General features: G+C 40.2%; 1 protein-coding gene and 1 non-coding gene across 6 annotated transcripts in view; one reads left to right on the forward strand and one right to left on the reverse strand.

The window, feature by feature from the left end:
• ARFIP1 (ADP ribosylation factor interacting protein 1) overlaps positions 1 to 15,262 on the forward strand; it is a 96,474-nt gene that overhangs the window by 68,756 nt on the left and 12,456 nt on the right. For all 5 annotated transcript variants that reach the window (XM_039540669.1, XM_039540668.1, XM_039540666.1 and 2 more), the window contains 2 exons: positions 2,068 to 2,225; positions 7,423 to 7,597. In XM_039540669.1, coding sequence (XP_039396603.1) covers positions 2,068 to 2,225; positions 7,423 to 7,597 — 333 coding nt within the window. The remainder of the gene's footprint in view (positions 1 to 2,067; positions 2,226 to 7,422; positions 7,598 to 15,262) is intronic.
• Positions 44 to 158, reverse strand: LOC120407210. The gene has a single exon (XR_005599840.1). It is a non-coding gene; the product is annotated as a U5 spliceosomal RNA (small nuclear RNA).

Genomic DNA, 15,262 nt, shown 5'->3' on the forward strand with positions numbered 1-15,262 from the left:
AACTGACTGTAAATTTTACATCTTGTAAGAAGCGGAAGCCAGGTATCGTATACAAAAAAGATGAACGGATCTGGGTAGAAACTCATATATATTCCTTTTCACAGAAATCTTTAGTAAAAGGCAAAAGATCCATACGATCTGAAGAGAAACCAGAGGATGAACAGATCTGGGGGGAGGGAAGCAATCTTACTTCTCATATCTATAGCAGTTCCCTCATGCCACTCATTTCTTGTTCTGTAGATAGTTGAAGAGGATTCTGTTAATAAATAAAGGTTTCCACAAATGTAACGAAGTACTCTAACTTACCCTAGTTTTAATTGAACTTCACTGTAGTGATGCCTGATGAATCTGGGGTTCTTTTTCTCACTAGAGCTAGGTGTTTGGATAACACTTTTTAGACTTGAGCAAAACAAGTTTAAAAAGCTGGAATGTTAACATTCACAGTAGATAATCGGACATCCACATTTGAGCTGCAAAGCAGTTAGTTGCTACTCGGTGAAAAATCAAGATTTTGACATGACATTGCTCTAATAAACTGAGCTCTTACCTTTTATAAAATCAGTGGGTGATAGCTTTAATCTTGAGCTCTCTACTGTGTTTATCCTTCAGATTCAAGGATTTCTCCTGTATTTATTCCCTGGTTTCAAGGCCTATTTATTTTGAACAGGGGTGTCATGCTGGTTATGTTGAGAGAGCTGGATTCCATTTTTAATTATAATCTGTGTCAAGATGTAAATATGACTATCCTCAATCCAGAGAGGATTTCCCATTAATGTTTATAGGACGTACGCACAAAGAACATGGGTAAAATATGGCCCTTATGTAATAACTAAACTTTTATTTATTCAGTACTTTTATTATACGCTAAACAGAATAATATGACCTGTTTTTTAGGTTCCTTTTCTTCCCCATCTTTGTCTGTTTCTCTCCCTCTTGGCTGTTTCTTTTTGTATTGTTTCCTCTGCATCTTCTTTCCTCTAGGTTTCACTCCCTACTCCCAACCACTAAAATTATCACATGTGAAACAGTTAATGTTAACGTTTTAAGAGCCCTAATTTGGCATTAGTGTTTACACCATCAGTTGGTTACACTAGGTTCACATCTTCACAACCATGATAGCTAGAAATTTACTTTGGTAAATGAAAGCTCAGGTTATGCAGAATATGAAAATGCTGTATGGAAAACACAAATACATCAATGAGTCTTATGTGTGGGAGCCTTACATTAAAAGAATAATCATTGCAATCTGACATTGAAATCTTTTGCTATTGATAAATTGGTCCTTGCCTTTTGTCATACCTAAACTTGATTGCAGTTCTCTTTGGCAATAACTTCCATCTTAATCATGCCCCCTTAACATCTGTAGCTAATCTGTATTATTCCTTTTTTTCACCATCCATTATGATAGTACATTCTGCTGTCTCAGTCACTTATAACATATTAAAATAAATATCAGATCATGGTGTTCCAGGATATAACAACCACCCTTGTTCATTAATTAATACCATTTACCCTCTCTGAATTTAGTTAACTACTCCAATTTTGCTGTATAATTCATGGTGTTAGTTGTCTTTAAGGGAGACACTGAATTTAGACTAATCCTAAATGGTTACAAAATGATCTGAAGATTTTTGGCAGTGTTCTTTGAAGTGGTAATAAGGGTAATTTTTTTGTGTTTAGCCAAGATCTGTAACTGTCTTCACAATAGAATTGGTATCAAGAATAGGTGCTATCCATCCTGTTGGGACAGATTCTACTGAAGTCAATGGGGTTTCATGGGAGAAACTTGAACAGTTGCTTGTAAAGGTCTAAAACAAAGGGATAGTTGTGGCTATGACTCTCTCTCTGAGCTTAATTTGTTGCCTAGACTATTGTAATCACTATGTCTATTTAAATATACACACATTCAAACAGCAGTGATGAAATTGCATACAACATGGTCTATCATATCTGTGTTTTCCTAGTAAGTATGTGTGTTTTTTTTCCAGTGTTAATGAGTATTTGGGTAAATGACATGATTTAATTATAAACCACAATATTATTATTTTTTTTTGTTCTTTGTTGTAGGAGGAATTTGGATACAATGCAGATACTCAGAAACTTCTAGCTAAAAATGGAGAGACCCTTCTTGGTGCTATTAACTTTTTTATTGCCAGTGTGAACACACTGGTGAATAAAACAATTGAAGATACTTTAATGACTGTGAAACAGTATGAAAGTGCCAGGTAGATATTTTGTCAGTTATTTTCATTTAACATAGTCTTCAGGTTTACTCCCTGTGTTTGGACTGGTAAACAGTGTTGAAAAGTTTGTAAATATAACACAACTTCCATATTTTAAATCCTGAGTACATTCTCTCTTTACACTTGCATAATACTTCAAAATGATGTTTGAAATTTAAACTTGCAGAAAATTTTCTGCTAAACTCAGATCTTTCAGAAATGATTCTATTTAGGCCAGGTCTATACTAGAAGCCTACAGCGACACAGCTGTACTGACACAGCTGTGCCATTGTAAGATTGCTCATGTAGTCGTGCTATGCCAACAGGAAAGAGCTCTCCCATTGACATAGCTACCGCCACTTGTTTAGGTGGTTATGTCAGTGAGAGAGCGTCACACAAGCACTTATGTGGGCAAAACTTATGTCACATGGGGGGGGTGTTTTTTCACATCCGTGAGCAACATAAGTTTTGCTGACATAAGGGGTAGTATAGACATGGCCTTAATGTTTCCTATAGGGTAAAGATTTTGGTTTTTTTCCCCCTCCCCGCCCCGGTAGAATAATAGTGGAAATTCTGGGAGGTTACATATAGTCGTATATGAAGTAATGTTTCTGAATGAGAAATAAAATGTTCTTCCAGTTCCCTTTAGTGCATTCTTTAGATAACTGATTATCCAACTTGGAGACACTTACCCACAGTAAAGGTATAGTTGGTGGCAACAAAGCCAGATTTCTCAGTCTGCTTCCTGTTAGTATATATTAACCTTGAATAGTGGTCCATTCAGTCACTGACCAGTCTTTGGAGTCTGCTGACTAGGTGCCAGCTGAACTGATGGGGCTTTATAGTATGGATACCTATCTGCTATGAACTGGACTGAGACCAGTAATTCAGTGCCTAGTTAATATGGTGTCATGTATAAGCTAAATTAATTTCATGTCAGATCTGTCAAACAGATCAGGTAGTAACTTTAGCTCTTGTCTGAATTGGGCTGGATTCAAACTGATAATCTGGACGTGACAGGCTTCTAACCTCTCGACTGAATACCTAAACCATTTAGTCCCCTGTCTTTAATCTGTTAACAGTTTACTTTGAATGGAATGCTAAATAAATGACTTCAGAAGATTATACCAGTTATTTTCTTGTGCTCTCCATGCATGGATGATGTAGTGCAGGTCACAAAAGACTAGCATTAGTGTACTAATGTTCAGTGGTTAGTGTTCATATACTAGAGCAGTGATGCTGAGACCTCAGTGATTCTGGACCCAACATTACCCAAAAGAGTATATACATATATGTATGTCTGACCAAGTATTATTATTTTTATCAACTACAGTTGGTTAGTAACATACTAAAACCATCCTGACTGGTTGTTAATTAAATCAGTGTTTTAATATCATGTGCTGCAAAGAGCCATAGGAGACACATTAAAGAGCCAATTGTGGCTAGTAAGCCTTAGTCTGAGTAACACTGTATTAGAGTTTAACCTTTCTTGGGGGCCTGAGCTTCCTTCTGTGGGAATTTTGCCATTGATTTCAATGGGAGAAGGAGTAAGTCCCGAATACTATATATACATTCATATGGGGAAAACAATTTTGAGTCCACTTGTGTGACGTTTTTAATTACATATGCCAAACATTTTCTAGCAGGAGAATAAAATAATGTGTTGTGATTTTTTTTTCCAGACAATCTTAATATGAATCAATAGCTCTTCCTATTGCAAAACTTGAATTGTAGAAGTTTTATATATTCATCTTATTTTTAGTTAGTCAGGTAGTCATGCCAAATTATAAATCAGTGATCTCATCAAGTGCTATATGCATTCATGTGCAGACAAAGGTGAAGGAATGATTCCTGCTACTTAGTTTTATTAAATCTCTTGGACTCTGTTCTACCATGTTCTCCTCTGCCTCTCCCATCCTCTTTCATTGCTCCATTGTGAGCAGTGCTACTCATTCACCATGGAGTGTGGTGCAAAAAAATTCACAGCTCTCCAGAAAGATTCCTCTAAAGACATCTGCTTTTATTATCTATAGAGCCTAAGAGCCCCTGTTACGGACTAGGACCCCATTGTACTAGGTGCTGTACAAACATGGAACAAAAAGACTATCCCTGCCCTAAGGACCTTACAATCCAAGTATAAGTCAAGACAACAGATGGATACACACAGAGATGGGGAGTACAAGGAAACAATAAGACAGTATCCGTCAGCATGATAGACAGTGGTTTCTGCATAGCAGCATCCTAGCTTTTACTTTTTTTTTTTAAATAGGCCTTGTGGTAAAGAAGAGTTTGAAGGAGGATAGCTTTGCAGATGTTTATGGGGAGCTTCTCCCAAGTGTGAGGGAAGCATGGAAGAAAACACAAACATGCTTATTTGAAAATGTAACAAGTGGGCAATGGGCATGGCCTGATCAGAGGCAGGGTTGACCTTTCAGTTCTGAATGAGATAAGTAATAGGTCATGAAGGGCCTTGAAAGTAAAGACAAGCAGCTTGTGCTTAATACTATATGACAGAGAAGAGAGAACCAGTGAAGGGATGCGAAGAGAGGAGTAACGAGAAGTCTCTAATTTGGATTGTGGATCATTCAAAATTTTGACTATTTTCTTTCTGACTGATTTTTTTCTCCCCCCGCTCCCTCCCTCTCCCCCTCCCACCGCCCAAAAATAAACCTTCTGCAGTTGGAGTGCTGTCAGAGGCGTACATCTCCTCTCTGGTGTCCACAACATACATTAGTCCCTTTCATCCATACAAAATGCATAAGAATAGCTACTAAAATGATTTTACTCACCAGGCATTCTGACAAAATCATCCTTTTCTCTTGAAATCCCTCCACTGGTACTTGTTTCTATGCAATAAGTTTTAAAACTTCTTGTTGTTGCCTTGAAGCCTCTGCATAACTCTGCCCCACCCTACTTATCTGGGCTTTCTTATCTCACTGTTTCCTGCCCTATCCACTCTGCCAGTGATACCACCTCCACGTCCATTCTTCCTACAAACATCTCCAAGCTGGTCCATTATACCTTGAAGGATTTAAATGAGAACAAGTTCCCTTTTAACATGACACCTTCAAAGATGAGTCAGATTTATCTCTAGGCTTCTCCTTGTTGTGCATTGGCATTTTAATAACTATCCAATGTTATTTCCTCCCAGCAGACCTGTTTTATTACTTTGTTGTTTCATGTCTGAAACTAAGTTGTAAGCTCTTTGGAATAGGCACCATATCATCTTTTTTCACTCTGAAAATATAAACTTTCCTCTTGGGGCAATTTTGCCACCACCAAACTGAAAAGCCAGGTTTGTTGGTGGCAAAATTCTTCCTGGTTCCAGTTCACAGTACTTGATAGTACTTAATTCTGTTTTCTCAAGCAAAATGGAAGTAGGTGACTCTTGGTTTCAGAGTGGTTTAAACTAAACCACACAAAGTCACTCTTAGTGTGGAATAAGTGTGTGTCCACACAGCGACAAAGTGGGTATTCATCCATGAAAGCTCAATACATGCTTCAATACATCTGTTAGTCTATAAGGTACCACAGGAGTCTTTGCTGCTTTTACAGATCCAGACTAACATGACTACCCCTCTGATACTCCACACAGCAAGTTATTGTGGAATAACTAATACACTGTAAATTCACACCCTGGCTTATTTCACAATGTCTTCCCTGTCTAAATAAGTCCTTCAAGTCTACTCCATTCTTCAGCGCCATCCAACTGTAGAAAAGCGTTTCTTACTAAAATAAAACATCATGCACACCTTGCTAATTGGAGTCCAGGGAGTTCAGTAGGCTGGTGAATGTGACAATGGGAATTGGGAGACCAGAGTTCAGTTTTCAGATCTGGCATTATCTTGCTGTGATACTGGGGATGATTCATTTAACTTTAATGTACCTCAGTTTCTCCAGCTCTCAACTGGGAATGAGTCTTACCTTTTGAGACTGATGGCTGAAAAGTGCATTGCTTATTGGGAGTACTCTTTCCTACTGCCTTTTACTACAAAAATGTGGAAATAACTTGGACAAATATTTTAGGATCATGAAAACAAGGATAGGCTTGCTGGCTACTCGGATTACATTAATTTGCATAAAACACATGGCAGACTTGTAATTGATTTATCTTATAATTGGTATGATCTAATCTAGGAAGACATGTCAAAGGTGTTTTGTAATTTGAGAGTTTAGGTTTCTCTTACATCAGGTTTATAAAGAATGGTTTAGTATATTAAAGGCACTCTTTCTAGCTGAGTGTTCTTAGAATAAATCGTATTTGAGGGCTGGATGGCTCATGGGATTGGTATCAGGACACAGCCTCTTATCTATAAGAACAACTTAAAATCCATCTTGTGCTGGTTGTGGGTAAGGGTAAAATGAACTGATTATTTCAGTCCATTCCCTGGAACCCTCATCTCAAAAGAATCTACATTGGCACTAATTTGAAGTTGCAGAGAGAGATCAAAAATTTTATGAACAGATGGATTGAATTACCCTTTCATGTCTAGTAGTCCTTCTGTGTATGTCTTCACTGCAGATTGTAATGCAGGCTTTTACAAAGGTGTTGCCTGTAACCTCCCTCCCATCCAGACACACAACCCTTTCCCAGAATTTGGTGCTTTCATATAGGCTAGCTGGCTTGTCTGGGGATGTAGGCTAAAACCCAAATGCTGTTTTCACTTGGGTTGGTAACCTGCCCTTTTTGCAACGAGGATGCAGACTAAATCACTCCAGTGCCTTCCCACAATTATCCCTTTGTGCCCAAAAGGACAAACTTTTTTCTGATTCCCTTTTCATACAGCAGTTCAGCTTACTATAGTACAAAGAACCATAGGATATGCCCCTGAAACCCCATCAACACTTACGGATGAGTGTGGCATCAATGAGGACACTGGGTTGTGGCTTTACGATGTGGCTGCTCATACCTGTTCTAGGCTAACTTGAATGCACAGGTGCAGGTGCTGATCACCTGAATCAACTCTGCAGTGAAGACATATTCTTATAACGTGGTTGAGTTGTCGGCATGTTCCCTCATCAGTACGACTTATGTTGCATCAAAGCATGTGTATAAACAAAGCATTGTCATTCTAGTACCTTTCATGAGCATTACATGCAGTTGTATATTTGGTCCAGCTTTCTTTCTAATCGCCTGGTTTTGGTGTGCAAGTTTTGAGACATTGTGGCTCATTTTAACTTTTTTTTTTCCCCCTCCTAGAATTGAATATGATGCCTATCGCACAGATCTAGAAGAACTTAATCTTGGTCCCCGTGATGCAAACACGCTGCCAAAGATTGAACAGTCACAGCAGCTATTCCAAGTGCATAAAGAGAAATATGACAAAATGCGCAATGATGTATCTATCAAATTGAAATTTTTGGAGGAAAACAAGGTAAGCTACAACATCACCTCCTACACTTTGTAGTGGAGTTGCTTTCTGCTAGATTCTGTCTCCCGAGATCAATATCTGATATAGCAGCACATTTTCTTGAAAGAGTTTGCTTCAAAATGTAAAAGAAGAAAGAGAAGTAAACTAGATTGGTTTCTGGATTCTTATTGTACTATTGGAACATGCCTTCATGGAGTTAGAGACCTCAAGTCCCTCACTCTAAATTATTGAGGAAAAAGCATATAATAAAGATTACTTGAATTTTTTCCCTTTTCTTTGAGGGGTGGGGCGGTAAATTGACGACATATTCCCTGAACCACTGGCGACAATGTTTTTGACCCTTCAGGCATTGGGAACTCAGCCAAGAATGCAAATGCTTTTCGGAGACTACAGGAACTGTGGGATAGCTTGAGTCCTCAGTCCCCACTCCCTCCCTCCATGAGCGTCCATTTGATTCTTTGGCTTTCCATCACGCTTCTCACACAGCACTATGTTGAGTCCCTATGTGTCTATCTTAGCCTGGAGATTTTTTTCAAATGCTTTGGCATTTCGTCTTCTGGAACGGAGCTCTGATAGAACAGATTTGTCTCCCCATACAGCGATCAGATCCAGTATCTCCCATACGGTCCATGCTGGAGCTCTTTTTGGATTTGGGACTCCATGGCCACTGATCAGCGCTCCACGCTGGGCAAACAGGAAATGAAATTCAAAAGTTCGCGGGGCTTTTCCTGTCTACCTGGCCAGGGCATCTGAGTGCAGATCGCTTTCCAGAGTGGTCACAATGGTGCACTGTGGGATACTGCCCGGAGGCCAATACCATCGAATTGCGGCCACACTAACCCTAATCCGACATGGCAATACCGATTTCAGTGCTACTCCCCTTGTCGGGGAGGAGTACAGAAATCAGTTTTAAGAGCCCTTTATATCAATATAAAGGGCTTCGTTGTGTGGATGGGTGCAGGGTTAAATCGGTTTAACACTGCTAAATTCGGTATAAAAGTGTAGTGTAGACCAGGCCTTAAAGGCAGTGAGTAAGGTGTCGGAGAAAAACAGAGTTCTCACACTCAGGTTGGGTGCAGCAAGTCAGATACTTCATTTTCTCTAGTAAATGCGTGGAGGGGGAGAGAGAAGAACAGGTCTCTCACTAGGTAAACAATTACAGCAAGCATTTATATCTTTTGTTACTTACAATAATGGGCGACAGTTGCATTTTTGTTTATACATAAGTCCTCCTAATAGCTTATTTTCCTCAGCAATTTAGACTATAGTCTACATTCCATACTTATCTAACACAGGGTCACAACTTCTCATACAGTTCTTTCCCACTCGCCTCACACAAATCTCGCGTTATTAGGGTTACAGCTAGCCTGACCCTTGTTCACACAAGAGGACTGTTTGAATATGAAATCCCCTTCAAATCCCTGTCAGTTCTTTCTCTACTTCCACAAAGGGCAGTAAAGAGACCATTTCAAAACTAATCTTTCTCCTAATTAAGAATTAATAATTATGGTGCCAAGATGTATGTATTTAATCAATGTTAGATGAGGATTAGACTGAGGAACTGTAACAATTGTTCTACATGCCAACCCTTCAACTTAGGGTATGTTTACACTACGAAATTGGGTTGAATTTATATAAGTTGGTTTTTTAGAAATCGATTTTATACAATCGATTGTGTGTGTCCTTACTTAAGACCATTAAGTTGGCGGAGTGTGTCCACAGTACCGAGGCTAGCGTTAACTTTTGAACCATCGCACTGTGGGTAGCTATCCCAGAGTCTCCGCCCCCCCATTGGAATTCTGGGTTGAGCTCCCAATACCTGATAGGGCAAAAACATTGTCGCGGGTGGTTCTGGGTAAATGTTGTCAGCCCCCACCACACCCCCCGTGAACACAACAGCAAAAAATCATCTCATCTTTTTTCTTGGGTTACCCATGCAGACGACATACCACGGCAAGCATGGAGCCCGCTCAGCTCGCTGTCACCATACGTCTCCTGGGTGCTGCCAGACGTGGTCCTGCATTGCTACACAGCAGCAGATGGTGCATTATGACTGGTAGCCATAGTCATTGTCTCCTGGGTGCTCTTTTAGCCGACCTTGGTGAGGTTGGTTGGGGGCACCTGGGTAGATGTGTACTCCTGCCCAGCCTCAGTGAGGTCGGTCGGGGCGCCTGGACATAAATGGGAGATGACGAATGCCAGCAGTCGTACTGCACCATCTTCTGGCGAGCAGCCAGGAGACGACAATGGCTAGTAGTCATACTGCACTGTCTGCTGCCAGCCTAAGATGTATAAGAGAGATGGAGTGGATCAAAACAATAAAGAGACCAGATTTGTTTTGTATTCATTTGTGAATAGTGAGGGGAGGGATAGCTCAGTGGTACACCGGGACCATACGCTGCCATGCTTTATGTAATGATTCCAGACTACATGCTACTGGTCTGGCATGGTAGTGTCCTACCATGGAGGATGGAATAAGGCTGCCCTCCCCAGAAACCTTTTGCAAAGGCTTTAGGAGTACATCCAGGAGAGCTTCATTGAGATGTCTCTGGAGGATTTCCGCTCCATCCCCAGACACGGTAACAGACTTTTCCAGTAGCTGTACTGGCCTCGAATGCATCCCAAGTCTTCAGGACAAATTAATCATTAAACATGCTTGCTTTTAAACCATGTATAATATTTACAAAGGTACACTCACCAGAGGTCCCTTCTCTGCCTTCAAGGTCCGTGAGCCTGCCTTGGATGGGTTGGGAGGGTACTGAGTCCAGGGTGATACATTTCCTAGCTGTCAAGGAAAACGGTTTCTCCGCTTGCTTGCTGTGCGCTATCTTCGTCGTCATCCTCATCTTCCTTGTCCCCAAAATCCACATCCCTGTTGTGTGAGAATCCATTGATGGAGTCCACGCACAGGGATGGGGTAGTTGTAGGGGCACCCCCTAGAATGGCATGCACCTCATCATGGAAGTGGCATGTCTGGGGCTCTGACCCAGAGTGGCCATTTGCCCCTCTGGTTCTTTGGTAGGCTTGCATGAGCTCCTTACGTTGCTGCCAGTCTCTGTTATAGCCTCTGTCCTTCATACCCTTGGAGATTTTTTTTCAAATATTTGGGCATTTCTTTTGGAACAGAGTTCTTATAGCATGGATTCGTCTCCCCAAACAGCGATCAGATCCAGTACCTCCTGTTCGGTCCTTGCTGGAGCTCTTTTGCGATTCTGGGACTGCATGGTCACCTGTGCTGATGAGCTCTGCATGGTCGTCTGTGCTGATCAGCTCACCATGCTGGCCAAACAGGAAATGAAATTCAAAAGTTTGCGGGCCTTTTCCTGTCTACCTGGGCCAGTGCATCGGAGTTGAGTGCTGTCCAGAGCGGTCACAATGGAGCACTCTGGGATAGCTCCTGGAGATCAATACTGTTGAATTGTGTCCACACTACCCCAAATTTGACCCAGCAGGGTTGATTTCAGCGCTAATCCCCTTTTTGGGAAGGAGTACCCTTAAAAATCGATTTTAACAGCCCTTTAAGTCGACAAAAATGGCTTAGTTGTGTGGACAGGTGCAGGGTTAAATAGATCTAACGCTGCTAAATTTGACCTAAACTCGTAGTGTAGACCAGGGCTCAGAAGCAAAACTATGCTATCCCTCAACCTGGATCTAGGCAAGGGTCTGGTTCTTGGAACAGTTTCCCTTTCTCGTAGATTCTAGACAGGATTGCTTCTGCCAGCCCCTTTCCCTCACATACTCTCTCTCTGGTCCTGCAAGAGTTTTTCTTTTTCAGACATGCAAGAGTCACTGTTATTTCCCCACCCCACCCCTGTTCCTGTGAACTAGAAAAATAAAGGCTTCTCATGCAAACATCTTACTACAGTTCTTGTTTCTAACCGACACTACTGATCTCTGCATGTATGGGTTTGGAAGTTAATGACAATGTCAGGATTAGGGTAAAATGAAGATAGGAAAAATCCATTTTGTCAAAGTTATTTTCTCTTAGATAGGTATAAAAATAGTACAGTCTTATTAATATGTGCTTGGAATGGTTAGAGTGCTTTCCTATGACTGCAGTTACTGCAAATGCCCACAGGGAAGGGAGAGTTAGCAACCTCTATCTCTAACAATGGATGAATATTTTCAGTAGCACACCAGCTCATATTGCAAAACCTTGACATTGGTAACATTACCTGTTACTCTGGTGCAGGCTGTTTTTCTTAAACACACCAAAAAACCCAAACCAACCCTAAAATCCTTGCAGGTCTCTGACTTTTCAAGAGAAAGTGTTTTGGGCCAGATGTTCAGCTGGTGTAAAACAGCTTAGCTCCACTGAAGTCAATATAAGGCCTTGTCTCGACTACAAAATTAAGTCGACCTAAATTAGGTTAACATACAGCCACCGCAGTTACTATGGTGGTTCCTGTCCAAACTGTGCCCCCTGTGTTGGTTGTGCACGTCCTCACCAGGAGCGCTTCCACTGACTTAAACTGTGTGGGGCACAGACAGCTGGAGCTCCTCCTGCCTTCGGGCCAACAGGCAATGTAAGTAATGCAATGTCTATGCAGACACTATCACCCTAACTACATCGACCTAAATGCTATGCCTCTCATGGAGGTGGAGTTATTAGGTCAATGTAGTGGGCAACTTACATCTGCGGGAGCTGCCTTATGTCAACCTACCTCTGTAGTGTAGCCCAAACCTAAATTAGACAATACAGTTAGATTAAGCCCTCAACACAATGGGGAAAAAGTAGTAGAGAACAATAAACTAGTGGGGAGACGAAAAAGGAGAGAGTCTCAGCACATACACTTGCAAAAAACACCACTTCCCTCTGGTTTCCAGCTCTACATTCACCGATTCAGCTCTTCTGAGCAATAAGATACTTTACTAAACCGGCATCAGTATTAGGACCAGAGGTTCAGATTCCTTCAAAAACATCCATACCTATATAGCTCTGCCATCTGCAAATAAACAGCACACCAAACCCTTAATGGGCCAGATCATCAACTGTTGAAAATCAGTGTTATCAGAGTTTTTCCTGTTAACACCATGTGAAGCACCTAGCCCATTAAGTGTCTGATGCATAGTTCTTCCATTTGCAAGTAATGTTATAATTTATATTCTTGAAGCAAACTGAACCTCAGATCCCAACGTTAATGCAGATACTAAACTGTTAATTCTCAGACAAGCTGAACTTTCAGTGTATGCTGATCTGGAAACTGGAGATAAATGTTTTTCTGCAAACTGGTGTACTGAGAATTTTCTTTCATTGCTTCCTGTTACGTCTATGATTAAGGACTTAATGTAATTGATATAGTTTGGCTTTTTTTTCTCGTTGAAATGATTTAACTTTTATAGAGGAGCTATTGATATGACTTTTAAAACAGCTGAAGGTAGCACTTGCTGAAATTTTTCCTTTGCCCTTTTGCATTTTTATACCCATATCAAATTGCAGATTTCATGGTTGTGTAAATACAAATTGCATAAACACGTCACACACATGCAGTTTAACAAACACAGCCAATCTAGTGTGGAGATGGAATAATCTTGAGATTTAATTGACCCACAAGAGTCCATTTACTGCCACCTTGTTGTGTTTTTTTAATGAAACTGAATGTTGTAGAGACCTCTGAATTCTTCCTTCCTTCAGGGAGTCTTGATTAACAGCAGAATTATATTGATAGTTGCAGCCTGCAATCCCCAAATCTGTCCCTGCCAGCCTCTGGTTTCCACTGCTGCTACTACAAGGGGGACAAATAACTCAACAGGGCTGAGAACTGTGGCGGAAACTGCAAACAACCTTTGGATTGGCAATAGGGAAGTAGAGAATTGCCTTGTAGTTAACCCTGTACTGGAGCCGGGAGACTTGCAATCTCTTAAGGAAGCCCTATCCTACAGTAAAAAGGTTGAAGTCATTTCTGGGCTTGTGTGGGTTGGGTAGGAATTTGAGGTTGGGGGAAGGAGAATCCTTCATTGACTAAATTCAACCTCTATACAGGGAATACATCCTTACCTTTTGGACACAAGATCTAGTATCAGAATTTCTGAGCTCCAGTGCTTTCTACACAGTAGATATTTTGTTCTTATGATAGTTCAAGTTGTATGTTTTTTCTTATGAGCATAGTACACAGTTCTTGACTTCTGTACTGCTGCCATAAAAATAAATATTTATACATAAATACCTATTTAAACACTAACACAGCAACACTGTATTTTAAATTTAATTGAGGTAATTTCTAAAAAATTAAGTAGAGTTTTAGAAATGTGTGCTAAGGTTTTTTGAAAATTAGTGAAATCTTCCTGTATACTTTCAACAAATATAAGTGGAATTTGCACATAGATTTAAGGACTAATGGTTTGGCTGGAAATGGACAATTTCCTACATAAATTGTAAAATCTGGCAATCGGTCTTGATTTATCTTGAGCTTTGAGAGAGGTTTGGCTAAAGGCTTTTTCTGTTTAAAAAGGGATTTTTAAAAACTGCTCTTGTGTGCTTAGCAGTCTTAGCACTGTTTCTCAACTACATGGCATTGGAAGCTTTAAAATATTTACTGTAGGACTTTTATAGCTACCATTTGAAAATAGAGGCCTCTAGGGTATCTTAATCAAAACAGCCATAATGAGGGGTCTTTTTAAATACATCTTTAGGCCCACCTCCTAACATCATCTTTGTGTTCTAAATCAACTGTCTCTATATGGGGTCGTTGAAAAGAAGCCAAAACAGGATTATGGTTACTTACTGTGATAGGAACCCATTTTTTCAGCCTGTAGCTTTGTCTGTATATAATTCCTAGTTTCCCTTGTTTTTATGTAACGACTCTTCTTTCTTGTTGTGCTTACTGGCATTTATTGGAAGATTCCTAAATCACAGAGCATATAGGAATCATACTCTTCCAATGAATCCTTCTTAAATCACCACTCTCTTTTCATGTCAGGCTGTGCTGATGGGATTTTATCAGGAAAAACAAAGGAGCTCTTGCTACAACTAGTACTTGTCCTGTATGTGATACTGGAAAATGTAATGTTATCAGTATTTCACTAGAATAGAACTTGAGGCTAAAATAGTACTTTGAGCTCTTCCCAGAATAAATTTGGTAGCCCTCAGAACAAAGTTTGAAGAAAGGTTCTTGAAATCCAGAGGGATTACTGCACTCTAATTCAATTTCCTTTTGATTAAATAATCTGTCTTTTAGGTTTTTTCCCATTGTAGTTATGAAAGCTGAGACATCATTTAAACCTGTCTTACCAAAGGAACATTTATGTGTCACCAGCACTCTAACAGATTTTACAACTAGTCAAATTATGACTCAATCTGTATCTGAAGGAGTGAAATACCGTACATGTAAAACAAGTCCCAGAGTAAGGCTGTAAGAGAATCTTTGCTACCCCATTGCTTCACTTGTTAGCTCAGTATACCATATAGGAGACTAGGTTTAAGAACAACTGCAGAACTTTCAACTACTAAGCTGATGGAACAGTCTCCATAATACTATTATCCAGTAGTTGCAAAGATGTTGTTACATTATGCTTTGGTAAGCCCCTTATTAATTGGAGTTTGCCATTTCCTGTCTTCTCTTTATACCACAAGAGAAGTGCCACTGTTTAATTGAAGAAGAGAAGATTGAAATAAAGGGAGATAATTGAAAAAGCAATAGTCCATACTGGCCTGCTTGGCATGCATCT

Source organism: Mauremys reevesii, linkage group 5 (assembly GCF_016161935.1).
Source record: "Mauremys reevesii isolate NIE-2019 linkage group 5, ASM1616193v1, whole genome shotgun sequence".
Lineage (NCBI taxonomy): Eukaryota > Metazoa > Chordata > Testudines > Geoemydidae > Mauremys > Mauremys reevesii.